We start from the raw sequence: 21,290 nt of genomic DNA, 5'->3' as shown, positions 1-21,290 counted from the left end.
GAATGAAGCAGCTCCTTTTCTGTTTCGACTCCCGCGGTCCGCCCCGACCTCCCAGCTCCTACAAGAGCTTCATTGGCTTACAGTTCCGAAACGTATACAGTTTAAGGCACGGTGCAATGTGTTTAAGGCTAGAGCTCAAGTTAGCCCATGCTTCATTCAGAAGGTTATACTGCCTTATCTTCCAACGTGTTCTCTGGGATCTCAACATATGGCGTTGCGTACAGTTCCCTGGTCCTGTCGGACTTGCATGGAAGGCCTGTCTTTTTCCGTTCTGGACCATAAAATTTGGAACTGCCTTCCACTCCCTTTGAGGAACTGCTCTACTCTTTCAGTCTTCCATAAGAGTCTGAAGACGTGGCTCTTTTCGTCTTGGGGTTGTCCTGCTACTGTCTTTTTGGATTAGCACTGGGAAACCGTAAAAGGGTAGCTGTGCGCTTTTCAAAACCAAAATCAAATCAAATTGTTTAAAAAAATACATACACTGCCCCTTTTACTGCGCACCAGTTGCATTTTTTGATGGTATTCTGCTGTTTCACTGCTGGTCTGAGATGAAATGTTCCACTTGAGAACAATGCATCGTGTTTCCTCCTTTATTGTTGTAACAAGGTCAACTAAAAACCCCACACTTTACAATGTAATGCACTCCGCCCCTGAAACGGATGCATTTGCACTAACCCATAGCCAATGTCTAGTCAGGCACCGGAGTATGGTCAGTAGCACACATGCTGGCTGCAGGATCCCTTCACTGCTACTTCTGCTGCAGAAAGGGCATTGCAGCTGGTCAAGGAGCCATGTGGAGCCACTGTTACTGAGACCCCAGTGGTTGTCCTAGTAACTTGCAAAACCTAACACAACAACTGATCCTAAATGTCACAGCCATCTTGGTCCAGCATATTTAAATACATTTGTTGTAATGATGATGCTTTCACATTATAGTGAAAGATGCGCTTTGTTTTACAATTGTTCACAATTGTTGCATTAAAATTAATCTGATACAATGGGGACATTTTCCTTTTAAAAGGAACACTGGGCTCCCAATGAACACACGGGGTCGTTTCTCAACAATCACAGAGCACCGGGAGCACCACTAACAATGCTATAAAAGATCCCTTTTCGGGCACTTTCAGAGCTTGCTTTGAACTCTAAGCACTGTGTCACAATTGGGGGACTATGGACACCTGATGCTCACGTTTGCTGTAGAGAGTTCAGGCATGTACTTGAAGCTGGCAGTGGGTCTCCCTGGTCAGTAGAAACAGAAAGTATCCACTTCGCCTCCCAAACTCAGCAGTCAGTGTGACTCCATCCCTCATGTCACGCCAAAACCCTGGCGTGGAGGGAGGGGAAGAATGCAGAAATGAGCCCAAACTAAGGGGAAGCTACTGTGGGCAGCCAAGCCTTATCTATTAGCATTTGTTATTGTCAGGCAATGGAAATCACAACTGTGAAGTGCAAATCTGGGAGAGAAAACGCAGCAACAGCATGCAGCACTCTAATGTCTTGCAACAGGTCATGTTTATATTGTAGAAGGAAATGAAGCACCTAGGTCTCATGAAAGTATGCAGTGGGGTGCCAATCTAGCACAGTCGATTTTCAGTCAGTAAAAGCAACCAGGGTTGAGGATGCATGTATAAGCACAACCAAGCTACAAGCAGCAAATATATTTTCCTTTGGTGAGGGAGAACCTCGGGGGGCGTTACAAGCATCCATTCAGAGTGTGCACTGCTTCCGGGTAACACAGACGTTCTGCCTTAGCTGCTGCCAGCTCTGCCACGCTGAACTAATGCACATACGGATATCAAAGGGACCTCGCATGGGTGCTTTACCATCCGAGCGTTTCAACGGAAGTACTGCTTTGGTAGCCTCACAGGCTAGACTTCATACATCATGGGCGATAGTTACAGCACCGAATGGTTGTAATGTGAGTTGATACCAACAAAAACTATGTCTGAGGAGGGGGTGCCCCATTACCTCTTTGTCTATGGATTATTATATATTATTTTCATAATATCTAACATACAGCTAAAAATGCAATTGACAGCCCTAAAAAGGGGACTTGTAGTATACCTCCAGCTATTGCATAATTACCCTGCCTGAACCAAATATCGTACATCCGCTACACCATAGTCTTCAGAATGTCAGATTCTGCATTATTTACAAAGGGGTTAGGTAGGAATGTTTGACAATATGATAACCTGATTGTTCGGAGGTTTTGGGTGTAATCGAAATAAAACTTAAATTATTTAATGATTAAACTAGTTCTATTCCCTGCTTTCCTTCAAATCAGTTTCCTCAAGTTTTTATCTAGGAATGGCATTCATCGGCCCGATAAAATCAATCTTGTGAATGCTTTTATTGTAGAAAAGTGATTTTCCTTTTGTTAGATTTTTTTTTAATAACAACAGCCCTCTGGTTTTTTGAAAGACATTTTTTCTCCTTTTTCATGAGTGGTACCCAAATGCCATTCCTTTGTTCATTTCCTACCTTCCCAGGAGCATTGAGCCCCTTTCAGTTCCTTCCCCTCACTTCATCCTCAGTGCTGGGCCACCATGAAAGCAGCTAACTGAGAAGGAAAGGAGAAGACAACTGCTCCGAGGTTTTCTGCATTTGTTGACTTTCCAATATTTTTCGATATGTCGAATGGGGGATTTCGGAGAGAAAAGTTATTCAAAGTATGCCAGCTAGACCTAAAAAATGTCTACTGATATGAGGGTTAAACTTAGATATAGAAGTGAACGGAGACTTTTAATAAAGTATTAATAATGAATTATAGAATGAGCGGTGTCAAGCAAGGGCATGTGCTGGCCCTTATCCTGTTTAAACTTCTATGTCTCGAGACTGCCCGTTTTATTTAACAAGCAGTAGCAGTTCTTTACCTGATTGTTTTGGCTTTTGTATACAGAAAAACGCTTTGAAGCTTAAGCAATACTCAGCAGAGGTCACAAAGGGATAGCAGTTGTCTGTGCTTCCTTTCTGCTCACAAGGATGTGGGCCCTAGCGCTGCCCCTGCAGTACCCATACCTGGCTGTATATTGGTAAAGCTTGGCAAATACAGTTTCGCTATACAAGAGTCAAAACAACTGGCACTGTCTTGGGTGAGAGAGAAAGAGTCCAGGAGAGGTCAGTCCAGATGGGAAGGAGCTGCGCATTGTCCAGGTGTGCAGTGCAGTGTTTTCGAAGGGAGAAGCCCAGGTTGAAATGGAGGAAGCAGTGCAAGGTCAGTCTGGAGAGAGCAGTGACAGGAGCCACTCAGTCAAGGAGTGAGTTTGGTCAGGCGCAAGAGCAGTGTAGGTTCAAGCAAAGGTGGAGGAGACACAATTTTCTGGAGGTCGCATAGATATCCTAAGGAAGACTCGCACTGGGTATAAGGGTTCTCTTTGGGAACCAAGGCACGAACTGAGCCATCAAAAGGTGTAAACTAGGCATCAAACGTCATGAACAAATAGGATAGAGACTTCAAAAATTTCAAAAAAAATAAACATTTCTCAGTCTCTCAATTAAATCAACACGAATATACTACAATATATGTTTTAAACATGAAACATCAAAAATTTACCCAGTATGTCCTAACAACAGTGCCAAGATTACCCAAAAATGTCAGTTTATCACGTTCTCAATTTATAAAGCATGCATCGTTATTGTCACCGCGAAATTAGAGTAATTGCAGTGGCAGCTGGTGACATTTGAAAGTGGTTGGGAGTAAACGACGTTGATATGACTTTTATGTAGCAAGTGAAGCGAACAAGCTTAATTGACAAATGTGGGGATAAGGGACGAGGTCCTCCTCCCGAGAAAACAATGAAAAAAGATTTGCAAATGCTGCATTGTAAAGCAATTGAATTTACTGGGAAAGCAAGGGTAAATAAATCATTGGGAACATGTAGACTTGAAATATTAAACACATTAAAAACTGCCCCAAATCCTATTGCAGTAACGTGTTCAACACTTACAGTAGTGTGCAAAATGTACTGCACAAGAACTTCAGGCCCCTTGAAGTGTGTGCTTGCCCAGAGTCTTGCACTGCATGTGGCATCAACTTTGGAAGAAAATGCTCCAACCAGCTGCTGGCTGCAATCCGTCATGCAGAAATATGGCAGGCAGGTCTTTAAGTGGGATGAAAAAAGTGGAGGCTCTCTAAAAGTGAACATGTAACTAAAATTCTGTGGTACCCACAGTATGCCACCTGACCTGTATTTTGGTTTCTCTCTTAGATGTTATTGCATCCAGATATTTACCACAACAGACATACACCTGAAACCTGCTAGTACTATAGGATTTGTCAATGGTTGTTAGCGCTTTAAAATAACTGAGTAACAACAATAACTAACAATGGCAATGTTTTAATTCTGAAATTGTGAACTAAATTTCGTTGAGACCTGTGGAAGGAGAATTGGCCTTCAGTTACATGCGCTTTATGTTGGTTATGTTGCCCTTTTTTTCGATGAATCTCATTCATCTGTGCCTCTTCAACCTCATCTCTTTCCTCTTCAGCACCCTCTTTTCACTCACCACCAAATGTTTTCTTCGCAACTCCCTCACTTCACCACTCCAAACCTACACTACACACACTCACAAGTAAGAACTTTCTTTTCTTTTAGTTTGCCTTATTTGACATCTGTGTACTCCCTTCACACACATTCACACAGATTTTCATTTGCAATTGGAATACATGGCCATTGCTCTGTGTTCTCTGCAGAAAGGCCAACCCCATGACACTTTGCTTTTCCTTCAGCCTTAGAGCTGGAGCTCTTAATTGCAGCCCCTCAAACTCCTGGCACAAAGCTGAGTAAGCACTATAAAACAGTAATAGTATTCACAAATCAAAATACTGAAACACAACATGATGAAATAGCTAACACACTTGTTAAATGCAAGATTAATAAAAACGCATAAAATTAAATGAGGAACTAAATCACTGACATACACTACCTTAATGTTTTTTATTGTGATTGTTTGTAAATCAATCTATTTTTGGCAGTAATGTTAACGGCATGAAAACAGGGCCAGTTTTAAAGCTATATGACAGAGCCAGATCCCCCAACTGCAAACATCAAGCATGATACAGCATGTAACTCTATTTAAAATCCAAACATGTCCAGAGTGGAGATAATACATTCTAGAACCATTGTTGTGCCAATTATTTCAAATAGAAAAGGACCTTAATAAGCAGCAAGTATGCACACCATATTCTAGGCATGCATATTCCTAGCATATAATGTTTTTCACATTGTTCTGTTATTTCACAAATCATGACACTATAAGCACATAATTCTCCCCCTGCGCTCATCTTGGCTATTTTGATCAATTTTGCAAGGGAAAAAAGTCCTCCTCCTCTTTTGAATCAATTTCACAGGGGAACAAATAAGGCAGCACCACTTCTAAAGGGGACAGAGACCTATAGCCACAGGCTGGGGTGTTACAGTGGGGAGGTCAGCATGACCAGAGGTGTTAGAAATGGGGTTTTTGGTTGGCAGGTAGATTGCCCTCTGTCCAAGCAAGAACCCTCACTCTAGTCAGGGTAAGTCACACACAATCCAAAATCAGCCTGTGCTCACCCTCCGGTAGCTTGGCACGAGCAGTCAGGCTTAACTTAGAAGGCAAGGTGTAAAGCATTTGTGCAATAAATCATACAACACCATAGTATAACACCACAAAAATACACCACACAGTGTTTAGAAAAATATAGAATATTTATCTGGGTAATTGTAGGTCAAAACGATCAAAGTTGCAATACGAATTTGTAAAGATATCACTGAAAAGTGATATTAAGAGTCTTTAGGTCTTTAAAAAGCAATAAAGTGTCTTTCAAGCACAGAGTACCTGGTTTCTGGTGGGAAATCTCCTCAGAGGGCCACAGGAGAAGAGATGCGTGGAAAAAGGGGTGTGTGCGTCGTTTTCCGCTCAGCACACACAGACTTGCGTCGTTCTTTTCCACGCGGGGAAGTCGGGCGTCGTTTTCCGGCGCGCAGACAGTCTCTTTTTGTGGATCGCGGGGATTACCAGATGTCCCGGGTCTGTGCGTGGGTTCTCCTGCTTATTTTCCGGCTGCGCGTCGTTCTGCGGGGCTGCGCGTCGAAGTTTCGATCTCACGGTAGGCGTCGCGTCGATTTCTCCTTGGAAGTCGGGCGTCGTTTTCCTTGCGAGGCCGTGCGTCGAAATTTTGGTCTCACGGCAGGCGTCGCGTCGATTTCTCCTTGGAAGTCGGGCGGCGTTGTCCTTGCGAGGCCGTGCGTCAAAGTTTCGCACTCACGGTAGGCGTCGCGTCGATTTCTCCTTGGAAGTCGGGCGGCTTTGTCCTTGCGAGGTTGTGCGTCGAAGTCTCGATCGTCCCGAGGGCGTCGCGTTGATCAGCGTCGGTGTGCGGCGTTTTTCTCGCCGCGAAACAAGCTGTGCGTCGAAATTTTCGGCGCACGGAGCGTCCACGTGAAAGGCAGAAGTCTTTTTGGTCCTGAGACTTCAAGGAACAGGAGGCAAGCTCTATCCAAGCCCTTGGAGAGCACTTTTACAGCCAGACAAGAGTTCAGCAAGGCAGCAGGCCAACAGCAAGGCAGCAGTCCTTTGTAGAAAAGCAGACAGGTGAGTCCTTTGAGCAGCCAGGCAGTTCAGCAAGGCAGCAGGCCAACAGCAAGGCAGCAGTCCTTTGTAGAAAAGCAGACAGGTGAGTCCTTTGAGCAGCCAGGCAGTTCTTCTTGGCAGGATGTAGTTTCTGGTTCAGGTTTCTTCTCCAGCAAGTGTCTGATGAGGTAGGGCAGAGGCCCTGTTTTATACTAAGTTGTGCCTTTGAAGTGGGGGTGACTTCAAAGAGTCTCTAAGAAATGCACCAAGTTCCCTTTCAGTTCAATCCTGTCTGCCAGAGTCCCAGTAGGGGGTGTGGCAGTCCTTTGTGTGAGGGCAGGCCCTCCACCCTCCCAGCCCAGGAAGACCCATTCAAAATGCAGATGTATGCAAGTGAGGCTGAGTACCCTGTGTTTGGGGTGTGTCTGAGTGAATGCACAAGGAGCTGTCAACTAAACCTAGCCAGACGTGGATTGAAGGGCACAACAAGTTTTTAGTGCAAAGAAATGCTTACTTTCTAAAAGTGGCATTTCTAGAATAGTAATATTAAATCCGACTTCACCAGTCAGCAGGATTTTATATTACCATTCTGGCCATACCAAATATGACCTTCCTGCTCCTTTCAGATCAGCAGCTGCCACTTCAACAGTGTATGAGGGCAGCCCCAATGTTAGCCTATGAAGGGAGCAGGCCTCACAGTAGTGTAAAAACGAATTTAGGAGTTTTACACTACCAGGACATATAACTACACAGGTACATGTCCTGCCTTTTACCTACACAGCACCCTGCTCTAGGGGTTACCTAGGGCACACATTAGGGATGACTTATATGTAGAAAAAGGGGAGTTCTAGGCTTGGCAAGTACTTTTAAATGCCAAGTCGAAGTGGCAGTGAAACTGCACACACAGGCCTTGCAATGGCAGGCCTGAGACAAGGTTAAGGGGCTACTGAGGTGGGTGGCACAACCAGTGCTGCAGGCCCACTAGTAGCATTTAATCTACAGGCCCTAGGCACATGTAGTGCACTCTAATAGGGACTTACAGGTAGATTAAATAGTCAATCATGGATAAACCAATCAATAGTACAATTTACACAGAGAGCATATGCACTTTAGCACTGGTTAGCAGTGGTAAAGTGCTCAGAGGTCAAAAGCCAACAACAGCAGGTCAGAAAAAATAGGAGGAAGGAGGCAAAAAGTTTGGGGATGTCCCTGTCAAAAAGCCAGGTCCAACATGACCCCCCACCAGCCTAAAGCCAGGGGAGAACAATCACTATCCTGATGTACTTCCCTGTTTGAGGCGACAGAACAAGGACCCAGGCCCACAACAGCAGGGGCATGCTCCAGTTCTTCGCCTTCCTGACTCCAATTGGATCCCTCTGTCCATACTCTCAGGGCCCACTAAGCCCATCCATGGGGAACCTTTCTCCTTTCCTGCGGATCCCATCTGTGCAGCACCTAACCTTACTTTGCTCACAGATGTATCCCAGGAGCAGGGTAGTACCCCCATGACCAACATAGTGGTGTTGCCCACTCTACCCCTGGGGTGTGACACTTGTCCCCTCCCCAGGGATAACTCTGTCCACCCGGACAGCAAGCCACAGTGATTACTGACAGCTGCCAGGGATGAGAGCCAGGCCCCAGGCCTCTCAAAGCTCTCCAACCACTGTGGCTGTGGAGAGTGGGGGGCGGTAGCCCTAGGTGCTGGGCACCCTTTAACCACTCTCCCTTCCACCAGGTCAGGGATGACAGCCTGAACCTGGTCCTCCCCTCTGGGGCTTTGTACCCTCCCTCCTGGAGCGGTACCCCCAGAGTCCAACATGGCCAGGGGGCTTACAGAAGTCGCCCTGTACCATTCCTCCACCAGTGCAGGGCTGTTAACCTGCCACTGGCCCTCCAACCTGGGGTCTGTACCTTCAGGTTGGACTAGGGCCCGGGGTGAGGCTTCCCTCCCCCTGCCCTCCCTTCTGGGGTCCAGCACCCTCCAACTAGGAGTGGCCTCCTCAGAAGACAACATGGTAGGGGCACTGTTATCAGTAGCCCCTCCCTCCAGGTCCGGGGGGACACCCTGAACCTGGTCTTCCAGCCCAGGGTCTGTACCCTCAGACTGGATCACCGCCTGGCAAACCAGGACTTCCTGGGAGGCACACCTACCCCCCACCAGGTCAGAGTTTAACCTCTGCACCTGCCCATTCAACTCAGAGTCACCACCCTGAAGTTGAACAATTGCCTGGCACGCCAGGACTTCCGGGAGGGCACACTGACCCTCCACCAGGTCAGAGTTTAACCTCTGCACCTGACCATTCAACTCAGAGTCACCACCCTGAAGTTGAACAATTGCCTGGCACACCAGGACTTCCTGGAGGGCGCACTGACCCTCCACCAGGTCAGAGTTTAACCTCTGCACCTGACCATTCAACTCAGAGTCACCACCCTGAGGTTGAACAGTTGCCTGGCACACCAGGACTTCCTGGAGGGCACACTGACCCTCCACCAGGTCAGAGTTTAACCTCTGCACCTGACCATTCAACTCAGAGTCACCACCCTGAAGTAGAACAATCGCCTGGCACGCCAGGACTTCCTGGAGGGCACACTGACCCTCCACCAGGTCAGAGTTTAACCTCTGAACCTGGTTCTCCAACCTAGGGTCACCATCCTGAGGTTGAACCATTGCCTGGTATACCAGGACTTTCTGGGGGGCACACCTACCCCCCACCAGGTCAGAGTTTGACCTCTGAACCGGGTTAGCCAACCCAGAGTCACCACCCTGAGGTTGGGCAATTGCCTGGCACCCCAGGACTTTCTGGGAGGCACACCTACCTCCCACCAGGTCAGAGTTTAACCTCTGAACCTGGCCATCCAACCCAGAGTCGACACCCTGAGGTTGGACAACTGCCTGGCACGCCAGGACTTTCTGGGGGGCACACCTACCCCCCACCAGGTCAGAGTTTGACCTCTTCACCTGGTAAGCCAACCCAGAGTCACCACCCTGAGGTTGAGCCATTGCCTGGCATTCCAGGACTTTCTGGGGGGCACATCTACCCCCCACCAGGTCAAAGTTTAACCTCTGAACCCGGTTATCCAACCCAGAGTCACCACCCTGAGGTTGAATCCTTGCCTGGCATGCCAGGACTTCCTGGGGGGCACTCTCACCCCCCACAAGGGACACGCCGTCCCCAAGGGCCACACAAGAGTCTGGTTGGCGCAGGTCTCCCGACCTCTGCCCATCCGGCAGAGTCTGGGTTTCCCCCAAACCAGAAACGGTCTCACCTGGGTCATTCCTGGGGGGCTCTGCTCTCAGAGCTGACCCCTGACTTTCAAGATCCTCCACTGGGGTCTGCCACCCCCTCTCAACCCTATGTCTGGACTTCTGCACCCCCTCACTAGGAGTGGTACTGCCAGACACCAGAACTGTTGGGATGCTGTCTACAGTCATCCCCCCAAGTTCTTCTGCCACTGCGGGGCTTCCCTCAAAAGGTGGCCCTACGGTACAGGTTAGGCTCTGAGACCTACCTGGGACACTACAATCCTTTCCCACCTCACTTGGTCGGGAACCACCTAGACCACTCCCTTCAGGAGCACCCCCAAATGCCTCTTCAGACTCTCTGGTACTCACCCAAAAGTCTGCCTCCACTGTAAGTTCCCTGGGGTCAGAGAACTCACACTCCACCTGGTGTTGGCGTAGCTCTGGAAAATAAGGACCAGACATATGCTCTCCAGCAATTACATCACTCTGCCCTTCACATGTATTAACCACAGTACCCTTCACCCAACCACCTAGTAACTCAACCTTGGAAAAGCACTCTACTTCACCCTCCTGAGACTGGTGAGACAGTATCTGTCTGTCCCTGACACTCAACCCAAACTCTTCTGGGATGTCTCTACACTCTATATCCAGGACATCCACCAGGGGGGAACCCTTTTCTCTGTCACTCTCTGCTAGAGTCAGTAAAGTGTCCCTCCCCCCAGTAGGAATATGACTCCCTGTGCCAGTTCCCCAATCCTTCTCAGGGACCCTGTGCATAACGGGAACTACCTCATACCCTTGAACCGCCTGGGGTGTGTCAACTCTCTTCTTCAAGTTGGGTACCACATCTCTGGGCTTGCGCCCTTCTTCAGCAGTACTAGATGCAAGATTTTTGCTGCCACCATCTGAACTGGACTCAGCCCTTCCGGCCTCCAGTTTCAGCTCTTTACAGCTCAGCTCTTGAGCTGCAATCTTTTCTTCTTCCAGGGCTAAGAGACTTGCTGCCTCAGCCCTTTCAATAAACTCATCTAGCTCTTCCATCCACCGTGCTTGAGCCATGAGCCATTCTTTTTTCACTGGGTCTCTTTCCTCATCTGAGTCGTCCTCCTCCTCCTCTGAGGGGTACTTAGTCATTTGGTTTCTTGCTGCCTCTCTCTCTGCCCATCTGTCTTCCTCCCAGACTATGTAGGCACGTAGCATCTCTGCTTTAGTAGATCTCTTTGCTACAGGAAGGCCACATTCTCTGCAAAGCTTCCTTAGGTCAGCCTTAGTGAGGTGGTCAGTAGGCAAAAAGAATAAGTAGGTAAGCGATCCCATTCTGATAGGATCTTACCAGCAAAAACCAAAATCCAAAGTCCAAAATATCAATAGTATATCCAGGAGGACATCAGAGACCAAAAAGTCAAAAAAGAGATAAAAAATCAAGTTGACCTTCAACTGTGGGTAGGTAGTGAAATACTTAGCTACTGTATGTCACTGCACAAACACAAGTCCTATCCTCACCGCTGATCACCAATGTTAGAAATGGGGTTTTTGGTTGGCAGGTAGATTGCCCTCTGTCCAAGCAAGAACCCTCACTCTAGTCAGGGTAAGTCACACACAATCCAAAATCAGCCTGTGCTCACCCTCCGGTAGCTTGGCACGAGCAGTCAGGCTTAACTTAGAAGGCAAGGTGTAAAGCATTTGTGCAATAAATCATACAACACCATAGTATAACACCACAAAAATACACCACACAGTGTTTAGAAAAATATAGAATATTTATCTGGGTAATTGTAGGTCAAAACGATCAAAGTTGCAATACGAATTTGTAAAGATATCACTGAAAAGTGATATTAAGAGTCTTTAGGTCTTTAAAAAGCAATAAAGTGTCTTTCAAGCACAGAGTACCTGGTTTCTGGTGGGAAATCTCCTCAGAGGGCCACAGGAGAAGAGATGCGTGGAAAAAGGGGTGTGTGCGTCGTTTTCCGCTCAGCACACACAGACTTGCGTCGTTCTTTTCCACGCGGGGAAGTCGGGCGTCGTTTTCCGGCGCGCAGACAGTCTCTTTTTGTGGATCGCGGGGATTACCAGATGTCCCGGGTCTGTGCGTGGGTTCTCCTGCTTATTTTCCGGCTGCGCGTCGTTCTGCGGGGCTGCGCGTCGAAGTTTCGATCTCACGGTAGGCGTCGCGTCGATTTCTCCTTGGAAGTCGGGCGTCGTTTTCCTTGCGAGGCCGTGCGTCGAAATTTTGGTCTCACGGCAGGCGTCGCGTCGATTTCTCCTTGGAAGTCGGGCGGCGTTGTCCTTGCGAGGCCGTGCGTCAAAGTTTCGCACTCACGGTAGGCGTCGCGTCGATTTCTCCTTGGAAGTCGGGCGGCTTTGTCCTTGCGAGGTTGTGCGTCGAAGTCTCGATCGTCCCGAGGGCGTCGCGTTGATCAGCGTCGGTGTGCGGCGTTTTTCTCGCCGCGAAACAAGCTGTGCGTCGAAATTTTCGGCGCACGGAGCGTCCACGTGAAAGGCAGAAGTCTTTTTGGTCCTGAGACTTCAAGGAACAGGAGGCAAGCTCTATCCAAGCCCTTGGAGAGCACTTTTACAGCCAGACAAGAGTTCAGCAAGGCAGCAGGCCAACAGCAAGGCAGCAGTCCTTTGTAGAAAAGCAGACAGGTGAGTCCTTTGAGCAGCCAGACAGTTCAGCAAGGCAGCAGGCCAACAGCAAGGCAGCAGTCCTTTGTAGAAAAGCAGACAGGTGAGTCCTTTGAGCAGCCAGGCAGTTCTTCTTGGCAGGATGTAGTTTCTGGTTCAGGTTTCTTCTCCAGCAAGTGTCTGATGAGGTAGGGCAGAGGCCCTGTTTTATACTAAGTTGTGCCTTTGAAGTGGGGGTGACTTCAAAGAGTCTCTAAGAAATGCACCAAGTTCCCTTTCAGTTCAATCCTGTCTGCCAGAGTCCCAGTAGGGGGTGTGGCAGTCCTTTGTGTGAGGGCAGGCCCTCCACCCTCCCAGCCCAGGAAGACCCATTCAAAATGCAGATGTATGCAAGTGAGGCTGAGTACCCTGTGTTTGGGGTGTGTCTGAGTGAATGCACAAGGAGCTGTCAACTAAACCTAGCCAGACGTGGATTGAAGGGCACAACAAGTTTTTAGTGCAAAGAAATGCTTACTTTCTAAAAGTGGCATTTCTAGAATAGTAATATTAAATCCGACTTCACCAGTCAGCAGGATTTTATATTACCATTCTGGCCATACCAAATATGACCTTCCTGCTCCTTTCAGATCAGCAGCTGCCACTTCAACAGTGTATGAGGGCAGCCCCAATGTTAGCCTATGAAGGGAGCAGGCCTCACAGTAGTGTAAAAACGAATTTAGGAGTTTTACACTACCAGGACATATAACTACACAGGTACATGTCCTGCCTTTTACCTACACAGCACCCTGCTCTAGGGGTTACCTAGGGCACACATTAGGGATGACTTATATGTAGAAAAAGGGGAGTTCTAGGCTTGGCAAGTACTTTTAAATGCCAAGTCGAAGTGGCAGTGAAACTGCACACACAGGCCTTGCAATGGCAGGCCTGAGACAAGGTTAAGGGGCTACTGAGGTGGGTGGCACAACCAGTGCTGCAGGCCCACTAGTAGCATTTAATCTACAGGCCCTAGGCACATGTAGTGCACTCTAATAGGGACTTACAGGTAGATTAAATAGTCAATCATGGATAAACCAATCAATAGTACAATTTACACAGAGAGCATATGCACTTTAGCACTGGTTAGCAGTGGTAAAGTGCTCAGAGGTCAAAAGCCAACAACAGCAGGTCAGAAAAAATAGGAGGAAGGAGGCAAAAAGTTTGGGGATGTCCCTGTCAAAAAGCCAGGTCCAACAAGAGGTCTCAGCACAATATACAAGTTTAGCATTATAACTCTAATAATTAACTTGGGACAAGGTGCCGAATCTCAAGTAAGATGCTAGCATCCTGTCCTACCATGTGAAAATGCGAAAGCCTGGGATCTCTGCCTCTGAATGACAGACGCCTTGCCTCATGCAGGGGCTCTGTCTCCAATGCACGAAGCTGTGACACTAACAGCATCACTGGCCTACACTGGATACCTCCATAGTCTACGACAATGAAGGGCTTTAGAAAGGTAATCTCTGTGTTGTGCGTCACATTGCAGGAAGTTGATTGACTGCCTAGCTTCCGTCTCATCCTTCAGAGTGGATTGTACGACAAAATAAAGACTTCAAAAACAACTACTGCCTTAACAACGAGGTCGGAACACCGACCTTGTTGCTACTACTAATGATTTTACCACGAATGCCTTAACAACGATATTTTGTTGTAAAGGCATTCCTGATAAAATCATTAGCAATAGGCACCATTCACCCTACATACCTCACCCCACCCCCCCAACCCCACCCCAAAACCTAAAACCCCCTGACCCCCCACCCACTCCCCAAAACCAAAAACGCCCCACCCCCAACCCCATCCCAAAACCTAAAACCCCATGACCCCCCACCCACTCCCCAAAACCAAAAACGCCCCACCCCCCCAACCCCACCCCAAAACCTATAACCCCCTGACCCCCCACCCACTCCCCAAAACCAAAAACGCCCCACCCCCAACCCCACCCCAAAACCTAAAACCCCCTGACCCCCCACCCACTCCCCAAAACCAAAAACGCCCCAACCCCACCCTAAAACCTAAAACCCCCTGACCCCCCACCCACTCCCAAAAACACCCCACCCCCCAACCCCACCCTAAAACCTAAAACCCCCTGACCCCCCACCCACTCCCCAAAACAAAAAACGCCCACCCCCCCAACCCCACCCTAACACTTAAAACCCCCTGACCCCACACCCACTCCCCAAAACCAAAAACGCACCACCCCCAACCCCACCCTAAAACCCAAAACCCCCTGACCCCCCACCCACTCCCCAAAACCAAAAACGCCCCAACCCCACCCCAAAACCTAAAACCCCCTGACCCCTGACCCCCCACCCCCTCCCCAAAACCTAAACCCACAACTTACCTTCGCCAACTCCCTTCTTTGTACCTTAACCACGCATGTTCGTTGTTCAGAACATACGTAGTTAAGGCACAAAAAACCGGAGTCGTGGTTAAAAAAAGCGTTGTTGCGCTTTCGTTAACCACGACTTTCGGGGGAAAAAAGTCGTAAAAAAGGATGTTTCCCTTCAGAGTGAGATGGAGCAGGCAGCCTGGGACATGCAACCAAGATTTGTTTAGGCATGCAATCGATCGTATCTCGAAATAAATCAATCTTTTCAATATTTCTTGCAGTAAACATGTAGGAATCTCAGAAGGGCGCAACCCCAGACCCCTAATGGAGAAACCTCCCCTGAGTACATGTAATTGGAGCTGACTGCGGAAGTTGCCAGGGGAGGGTCTCAGTTTGAACAATAAAGTGAGAACCATGAGGACCAGGCAATAGGGACACTAAGCCAGAACTGCAAGTGCAGGACAAAGTAATCGTTGAGAAGTTTGTAAACAGTTGTGTGTTTGAGACTCTCACCGCTGATTTTGTTCAATGCGTAGTGCTATTAATCATTTCCACTTCTATTTGACAGTTTAGCATCTGACGTTTAATGTTATTTATGAGGCAATTTTAAAGGCTCAAGTTAAGTCTCCTCTTTGGATAATTTCTAAGTGCTTAGATAGCAACCATTAGAAATAGTCGCAAGTGTTAGGAGTCAGATTTGTGGAGTTAAAAGCAAAGCATGCCACTGCTGCTCACATTGTTCTGTGCTGACAGAAAATGTAGCCTGTGAACTTTGTTGGAAATAATTCTGAATTTAGCTGTTCCCGGAAAGGCACTGCTCAGAAAGTAGGTAACAAAAACGTGTTTCTGTTCAGATGAGCATTTGGCAGATCAGATCTAAAAGTTGTTCCACAAAGCTGCTCCTACTGCTTTATTACTGATAAACAGGTTTATTCTACGATAAAATCCACAAATAGCAACCATTAAAAAAGTTTCCATACCTGATATGGCCTCAAACCTTGTTGCTGAAATAAAATAAAGTTGCTAGCTCCAGCTTCTCCCTGAAGGAAAATACCTCCAAAAGTAGCACAAGAAAACTGTAGGTAACCGGGATCAAAATTAGATTTGAATGATTTCAAACATCCAGACATTTAATGCCTTTGTTGATGCACTTTCTCTACAGTCTACCCAGTAATATTGGTTGCACTAAGATGCATAGGAATATTAAAAATAAAAAAAACATGAAGCAGAGGCGCTGCTCCCATGGCCTCTCCTCGGCCACAACCTACACTGGCGGCTCCCTCAAGGCAGCACTGGCAGTACATGCTGGCACTGTTGCCAGTCCTCCTATGGTATTTCCTTGTTGCGCCTGCTGAACTGCAGGCATTCAGTTCAGAGGGGCACTAGCATCTATGAGCTCTGTCACGCACACTGTGTGTGCCAGTTTGCTCCTTCCACTGGGCAGGCAAATTGGCAGCTGATGCAAGTGGCCGAGCATGTATTCCAAGGGTGGTGATGCAAGCAAGGAAAATGGGCTCCCATCCCCGATTTAGTAGTTTAAAAAATGCTATAAGTGGGGTGAGGTAGGAAATTCAGACACCTGAGCCTGGGTGTCACTGTACCTGCTGCATTATTGATATCTGCACCCTTGGCTGACTCCCTCCCACCACCTCTGTAAAGCCACCTCCGTACTGGGGTCCAAATGCAAGGACAGTCTTTTTTGTGTGAGTTGTGTCACGCTTGGAAACAGGTGTGAAAGTGGGCTCCGCTGGATGGGGCCATGCCTTGAGGCAGATTTTTTTAAAGAGTTGTGCAAAAGGGAAACACAGCGCAGACCACTGCTGCTGACATCCTCTGAGCTGGCGCTCAAACAGGCTGCCTAATAGCATGAACACACATTTGCATCATAGTGCAACATTTTTTAAGCCTACCCAGATCTGCTTCTTTGAAATGAAACTGGGATTGGCACTGAGTCCTGTGAGAATGACACTGCTGCAGGACATAGTTAATGCCAAACTGAACCACTCCGTGGAATGGGTTCACGGGGAGCACTTTGGTCATTCCAACCTCCAGGGAGGAAGCTAACTGAACACTGTTAGGGTGTATAAGAGATACTTGGACTGAATGCTTCTTTTAAATTTGACATAAAAATATCACTAAGAGATAATATTAAAAGTTGCCTTTTAGAATATTTAGGGGAAACGTCTTTAGCGGTTTGGCATCCTGCGTTTGATCACTTGTTTGATCTCCAACCCTAACCAAATATGTTGACAATATCAACTGATGTATTTCCTGTTAATAAGTCGGGGCAACTGCTAGTGCTGATTGTCATGGGCGCTGGTTTGGGATCCTTAAAATGTCATATAGATTATCTAAATTTAAGCCTGAGGATGGTTTTGACATAGTATTCGAAAGTAAGGCCTAGCGATCGGTTTGGTATGTTCCCCATTGTATGCACCTTTATTTGTGACCACCCTGGAACAAATTCAGTTGTTAGCAAGGATATTTCATGTGGCTTACTGAAATGTATTTTGATATTAAACCAATAATTTGCAAGTTTTCTTTTGTTGAAAACAATCAGCATATGTTTATGAAACTGGCTTTCTCCATGTAGATATGCCATGTGCTTTACTGAAATGTATCTTGATATTCAATTATTAATATGCAGGTTTTCTTTTGTTGAAACCAATTAGCAAATGTTTATGAAACTAGGTTTCCCTTCTAGACGATTGCTAACTTGTCCAACTGTGAAACAAGAAGTTCAGTGGCCATGATTGAGTGTCTGAGAAAGAGAACAGAAGAGGAGATTTTGAAGGCTACCAATGAACTGGTAAGTGAACATTAAGACTTAACACTGCATTAATCAGTTCTTAATACAGGAAGTGAATGTAACTTTAATTCAAAAGATCTTATGCCTGCAGAGTATGTGAAAAGGTAGCGGCTCAATTAAAGTTGATTGAGTAGTTGAAAGTTAACTCTGTTGACTATCACTCAAAAGCTATGCCTCACCGTTTCGTTGTTCTCATTGTTAACCTGTGCTTACTGCTCTGCTGCGCGTGGTCTTCTTACTCAATATATTTGAGAATTGTTAGTTGAAACCTTCAGTTCAAGGGCAAGGGAGATGAAGTTCTCTGCCAGTGGGTTAGGTGTTTTCTCAGGTTAAACCAGGACAGCTAACAGATCAGTGTACACAACAATCTGATGACAAACATGATGGTGACCCTGAAGGAAATACTTGCTAACCATTGAAATCCATCTTAGGAAGATTATGTTTAAATATGCCTATACCATTGCAGAAGTGGGCTACTCTTGTGCAACCCTTTCCAGAAAAGAGTATTTTTGTATTTATTATATTGCACCCAACACTGCTCTGCAGCTCCTCCAGGGCCCTGAAGTGATGCCAATTGAGTGTTGTCTCACGGTGAGAGGATGTAGCATAGCAGTTGTGAGCAGGCTACCACTTTTGGTATGGAGTTGGACTCATATGCTAAAGGTTGGTCCACTTCTGTAATGTCTCAAACAAGCATTTTCAAAATCAATATGTCTGACTTTTATATTAAAAAGCTTTTGTGTGTTGAGCAAAAATTGCTCAATCATCTACAACTATACCTCTTTTTCAGTCTTTGTGATGACCTTTCCAAGTTTTGGCACCATACAATTGGTGCCATTCATCAGTTTTTAATTTCCACCCAACTCTCTTGTCCCTCTTCAGGAAGCATCCACTCCCTAGCAAATTAACTGATGCTGACTTGCATATCCCAGATACAAAACAAGGCAACCACCAAGACAATCATGATAACTAGATCTGATACCTGGTTTGCCACCTAAATCCATGTTCTCCGATCCACCTCCTTAAAGTGGTGGTGGATTGGAGAACATGGATGAAATGGAGAACCAGATATCAGATTTAGTTTTTGTGAAAGAGGGCCTCTTTTTGCACAGTTGCCCTTAATTGTCGCCGATTCATAGTGCTGATTCAAATGCTGGCCATAGTCCAGTCAACAGTGTATAAAACATAAAACATGGTAAAATTGGTTAACTTCTAAGAGGCCTAATTCATTTTCCAATGTGGCCGTGTTATATGGGGTTGGAAAAAACAATTACATAGAAATAAATGTCAACTGTGCACTGCAGCACATGTTGTATCATACACTAGGCTGACCACAAAACTATGACATCAGACCTACCTGGGAAGCCTAACTGCTGCTGCTTTTAGACATGCAGGGAAACCTGTCAAAATAACCCTTTTTGACATAAGAGTCCTGCTTTTAAATGGATCACCCATAAGTAGACCTTCTTTCCCACAAGGTAGGGTGTCTAGTATTTAAAAGTGGTGCTCAGTGTTGACAGGTACCCAAATGTACTAGTTCCCAAAAGCTATTTTCTATCGAAGGGCCCAGGCAGAAAAAAAAGTTAAAAAAAATAATAATAACTCTGCTAACTTTGGTTTGGGACATGCTGCCAGAATACCTTAACCACTATTATTAATGTTTTTAAAAATTCTATCCAGTGATGGGGTCAGATTTTTAAAAAAATATTTAGGAAATTGGCTTTTAAAAAGGTCAGACTTTGTTTCCCTGAACCTCTAGTGGGCTAATTAGCATTTGCTCCCCAGCATCTGGCCTGTCAATACTACTTCTTAATCAGGATGTGGAAACTAGTACCAGAGCACAAACAATGCCATAGGCCATTTGAGAGGAGGACCTAGGAGGTTGGTATGTTACACATTTGTCAGGGAGTGAAGTCATTCCAGAGGTAATAATAATAATAACAATATGATTTATCAAGCACATGACTACTTCTACTGAAGTGTCAAAGTGCTAAAATTCTGCAATGTATTGAGAAGAGCTCCATAATAAAAATACAGCTAAATTAAACTTAAAAAGCTAGGTTTTTAACTATTTCCTAAAAGAGGTTTCAAAGGATGTTTGACGAAGATGTACTAGAAAACTATTCCAAATATTTTGAGCAAGAAATCTAAAGGAGATGCCCCCTATTTTGGTTTTGTAGAACTTAGTGACCTGCACTAACCTGGGCCAATAGGACCTCAAGTTCCTCACAGGGATGTATGGTTTGTTCAAAGACTGCAGATAGCATGGACAAATTCAACAATGCCTTAAGACAATAGCATAATGCTTTGAATTGGATCTGCTTCTCAGTCGGCAATCAATGCAGGTCCCGCAGGCCAGTCCTGACTGAAGCCTGTCTGTGGATATTTAATAACAACCATGCAGCTGAGTTTTGGGTTCTCATTAGTCAGTTAACGCTTGTTGCAAGAGACCTAAATAGATAACATTGCAAGGTCCAAGTGAAAAATTACCAACACTTGGATTATGTCTTTCTAGTCTGAAGAGGGCAAAAACCCTAATATAATTTCCAATACCACATTCCCACAGTCGTTTCAGTAAGATATTGTGGGAAACTGCTAGTTTGACTGCTACTTAAACTAATGGCAAAGCCACCACTTCCCTTAACAACATATGTAACAACATATGTAAGTTTTCCCTAAGGCAGGCCTATAGAGCCTTATGACAGGGAGCTGTATATTATTAAGTAGGACATATATTTTATATGTATGTCTTAGCAGCAACACCACTAAATTGCTGTTTTTTTGTGGAAAACCTAGTAGCCCCATTGGCTACGACAGGATTACCAGTGTTGCTAACTTCTGACTGGGTCTACCTAACTGGGTATTGTAAGGTATCAAATTAATTGTGGCATTGAACCTGACCTGCTGCTCAGGTTGAATTTAATGTCACTATTAAAGTAATGAAATTGGTTGAAAGTTGCCACTCTGTGACTTAGCTGGTCCAGTAGCCTCACACAGGCACTGGCCAAAAGACAGCCTTCTGCCCGCCTGGGGAGACGTGTGAATGACTCCCAGGCTTAGGAACAATAGCAGCCTGCTGAAGGGCAAGGTCTTACACCCCCTGAACAGAAAGCCACTCAGGGTGTTAACCCAAAAGACAAGCTTCAAAGAGAAAGCTGCCTTTGCTGGGCAAATGGCATTCACACTCCTGAGAGCCTGCCCTTTGTTGTGGTAGATGGGCTGGTGACATGCACAGAGATGGGGAAACCAGTGCCCAAACTGGGTTTCCTGTGTAATCCACAGATAGCCATACCTCTATGGTGGGCTACAAAGCTTCTAACAGCCAAGGAAGGGTGCCAACATATTGTAAGTGGGCAGGATAGTGCACTCTAGGATTGTAAAGTCAACACCCGAAGAAAGAGGGCCTGGTAGTCTATTGGCTAGTGACTGTATGGCCCCCAGTTGCATCTGAGTCAGGCGGACCCATGAGTCATCAGACTCCAGACTGATCTCCCAAGAGGGACCCTAGCCTCTACCAAAGCATTTTGCTCCAACCGCTGTGTCTGGAGATCAGTAGCTCAACAGCAGCTATCCTACTGTCTTCAAGAGGACTTTGTGGGACCCCAACTTCTTTGGCCAAAGTTGCCCTACATCACCCATGGACGAAGGCATCATACCAAAAACACCCCTATCAACTGCCCAGCACTCAGAGCATC

The 21,290-nt window shown here is 46.3% G+C and overlaps 1 protein-coding gene across 1 annotated transcript in view; it reads left to right on the top strand.

Annotated features, from left to right (window-relative positions):
* LOC138267772 (cocaine esterase-like) overlaps positions 1-21,290 on the top strand; it is a 490,938-nt gene that overhangs the window by 218,546 nt on the left and 251,102 nt on the right. Inside the window, exon 8 of the mRNA XM_069216964.1 lies at positions 17,491-17,595. Within this exon, the coding sequence (XP_069073065.1) occupies positions 17,491-17,595 (105 nt within the window). The remainder of the gene's footprint in view (positions 1-17,490; positions 17,596-21,290) is intronic.

The sequence above is a fragment of the Pleurodeles waltl genome, chromosome 12 (genome assembly GCF_031143425.1).
Source record: "Pleurodeles waltl isolate 20211129_DDA chromosome 12, aPleWal1.hap1.20221129, whole genome shotgun sequence".
Taxonomy (NCBI): domain Eukaryota; kingdom Metazoa; phylum Chordata; class Amphibia; order Caudata; family Salamandridae; genus Pleurodeles; species Pleurodeles waltl.
The sequence above is the reverse complement of the archived record's forward strand: the minus strand, read 5'-3'. Positions and strand labels throughout refer to the sequence as shown.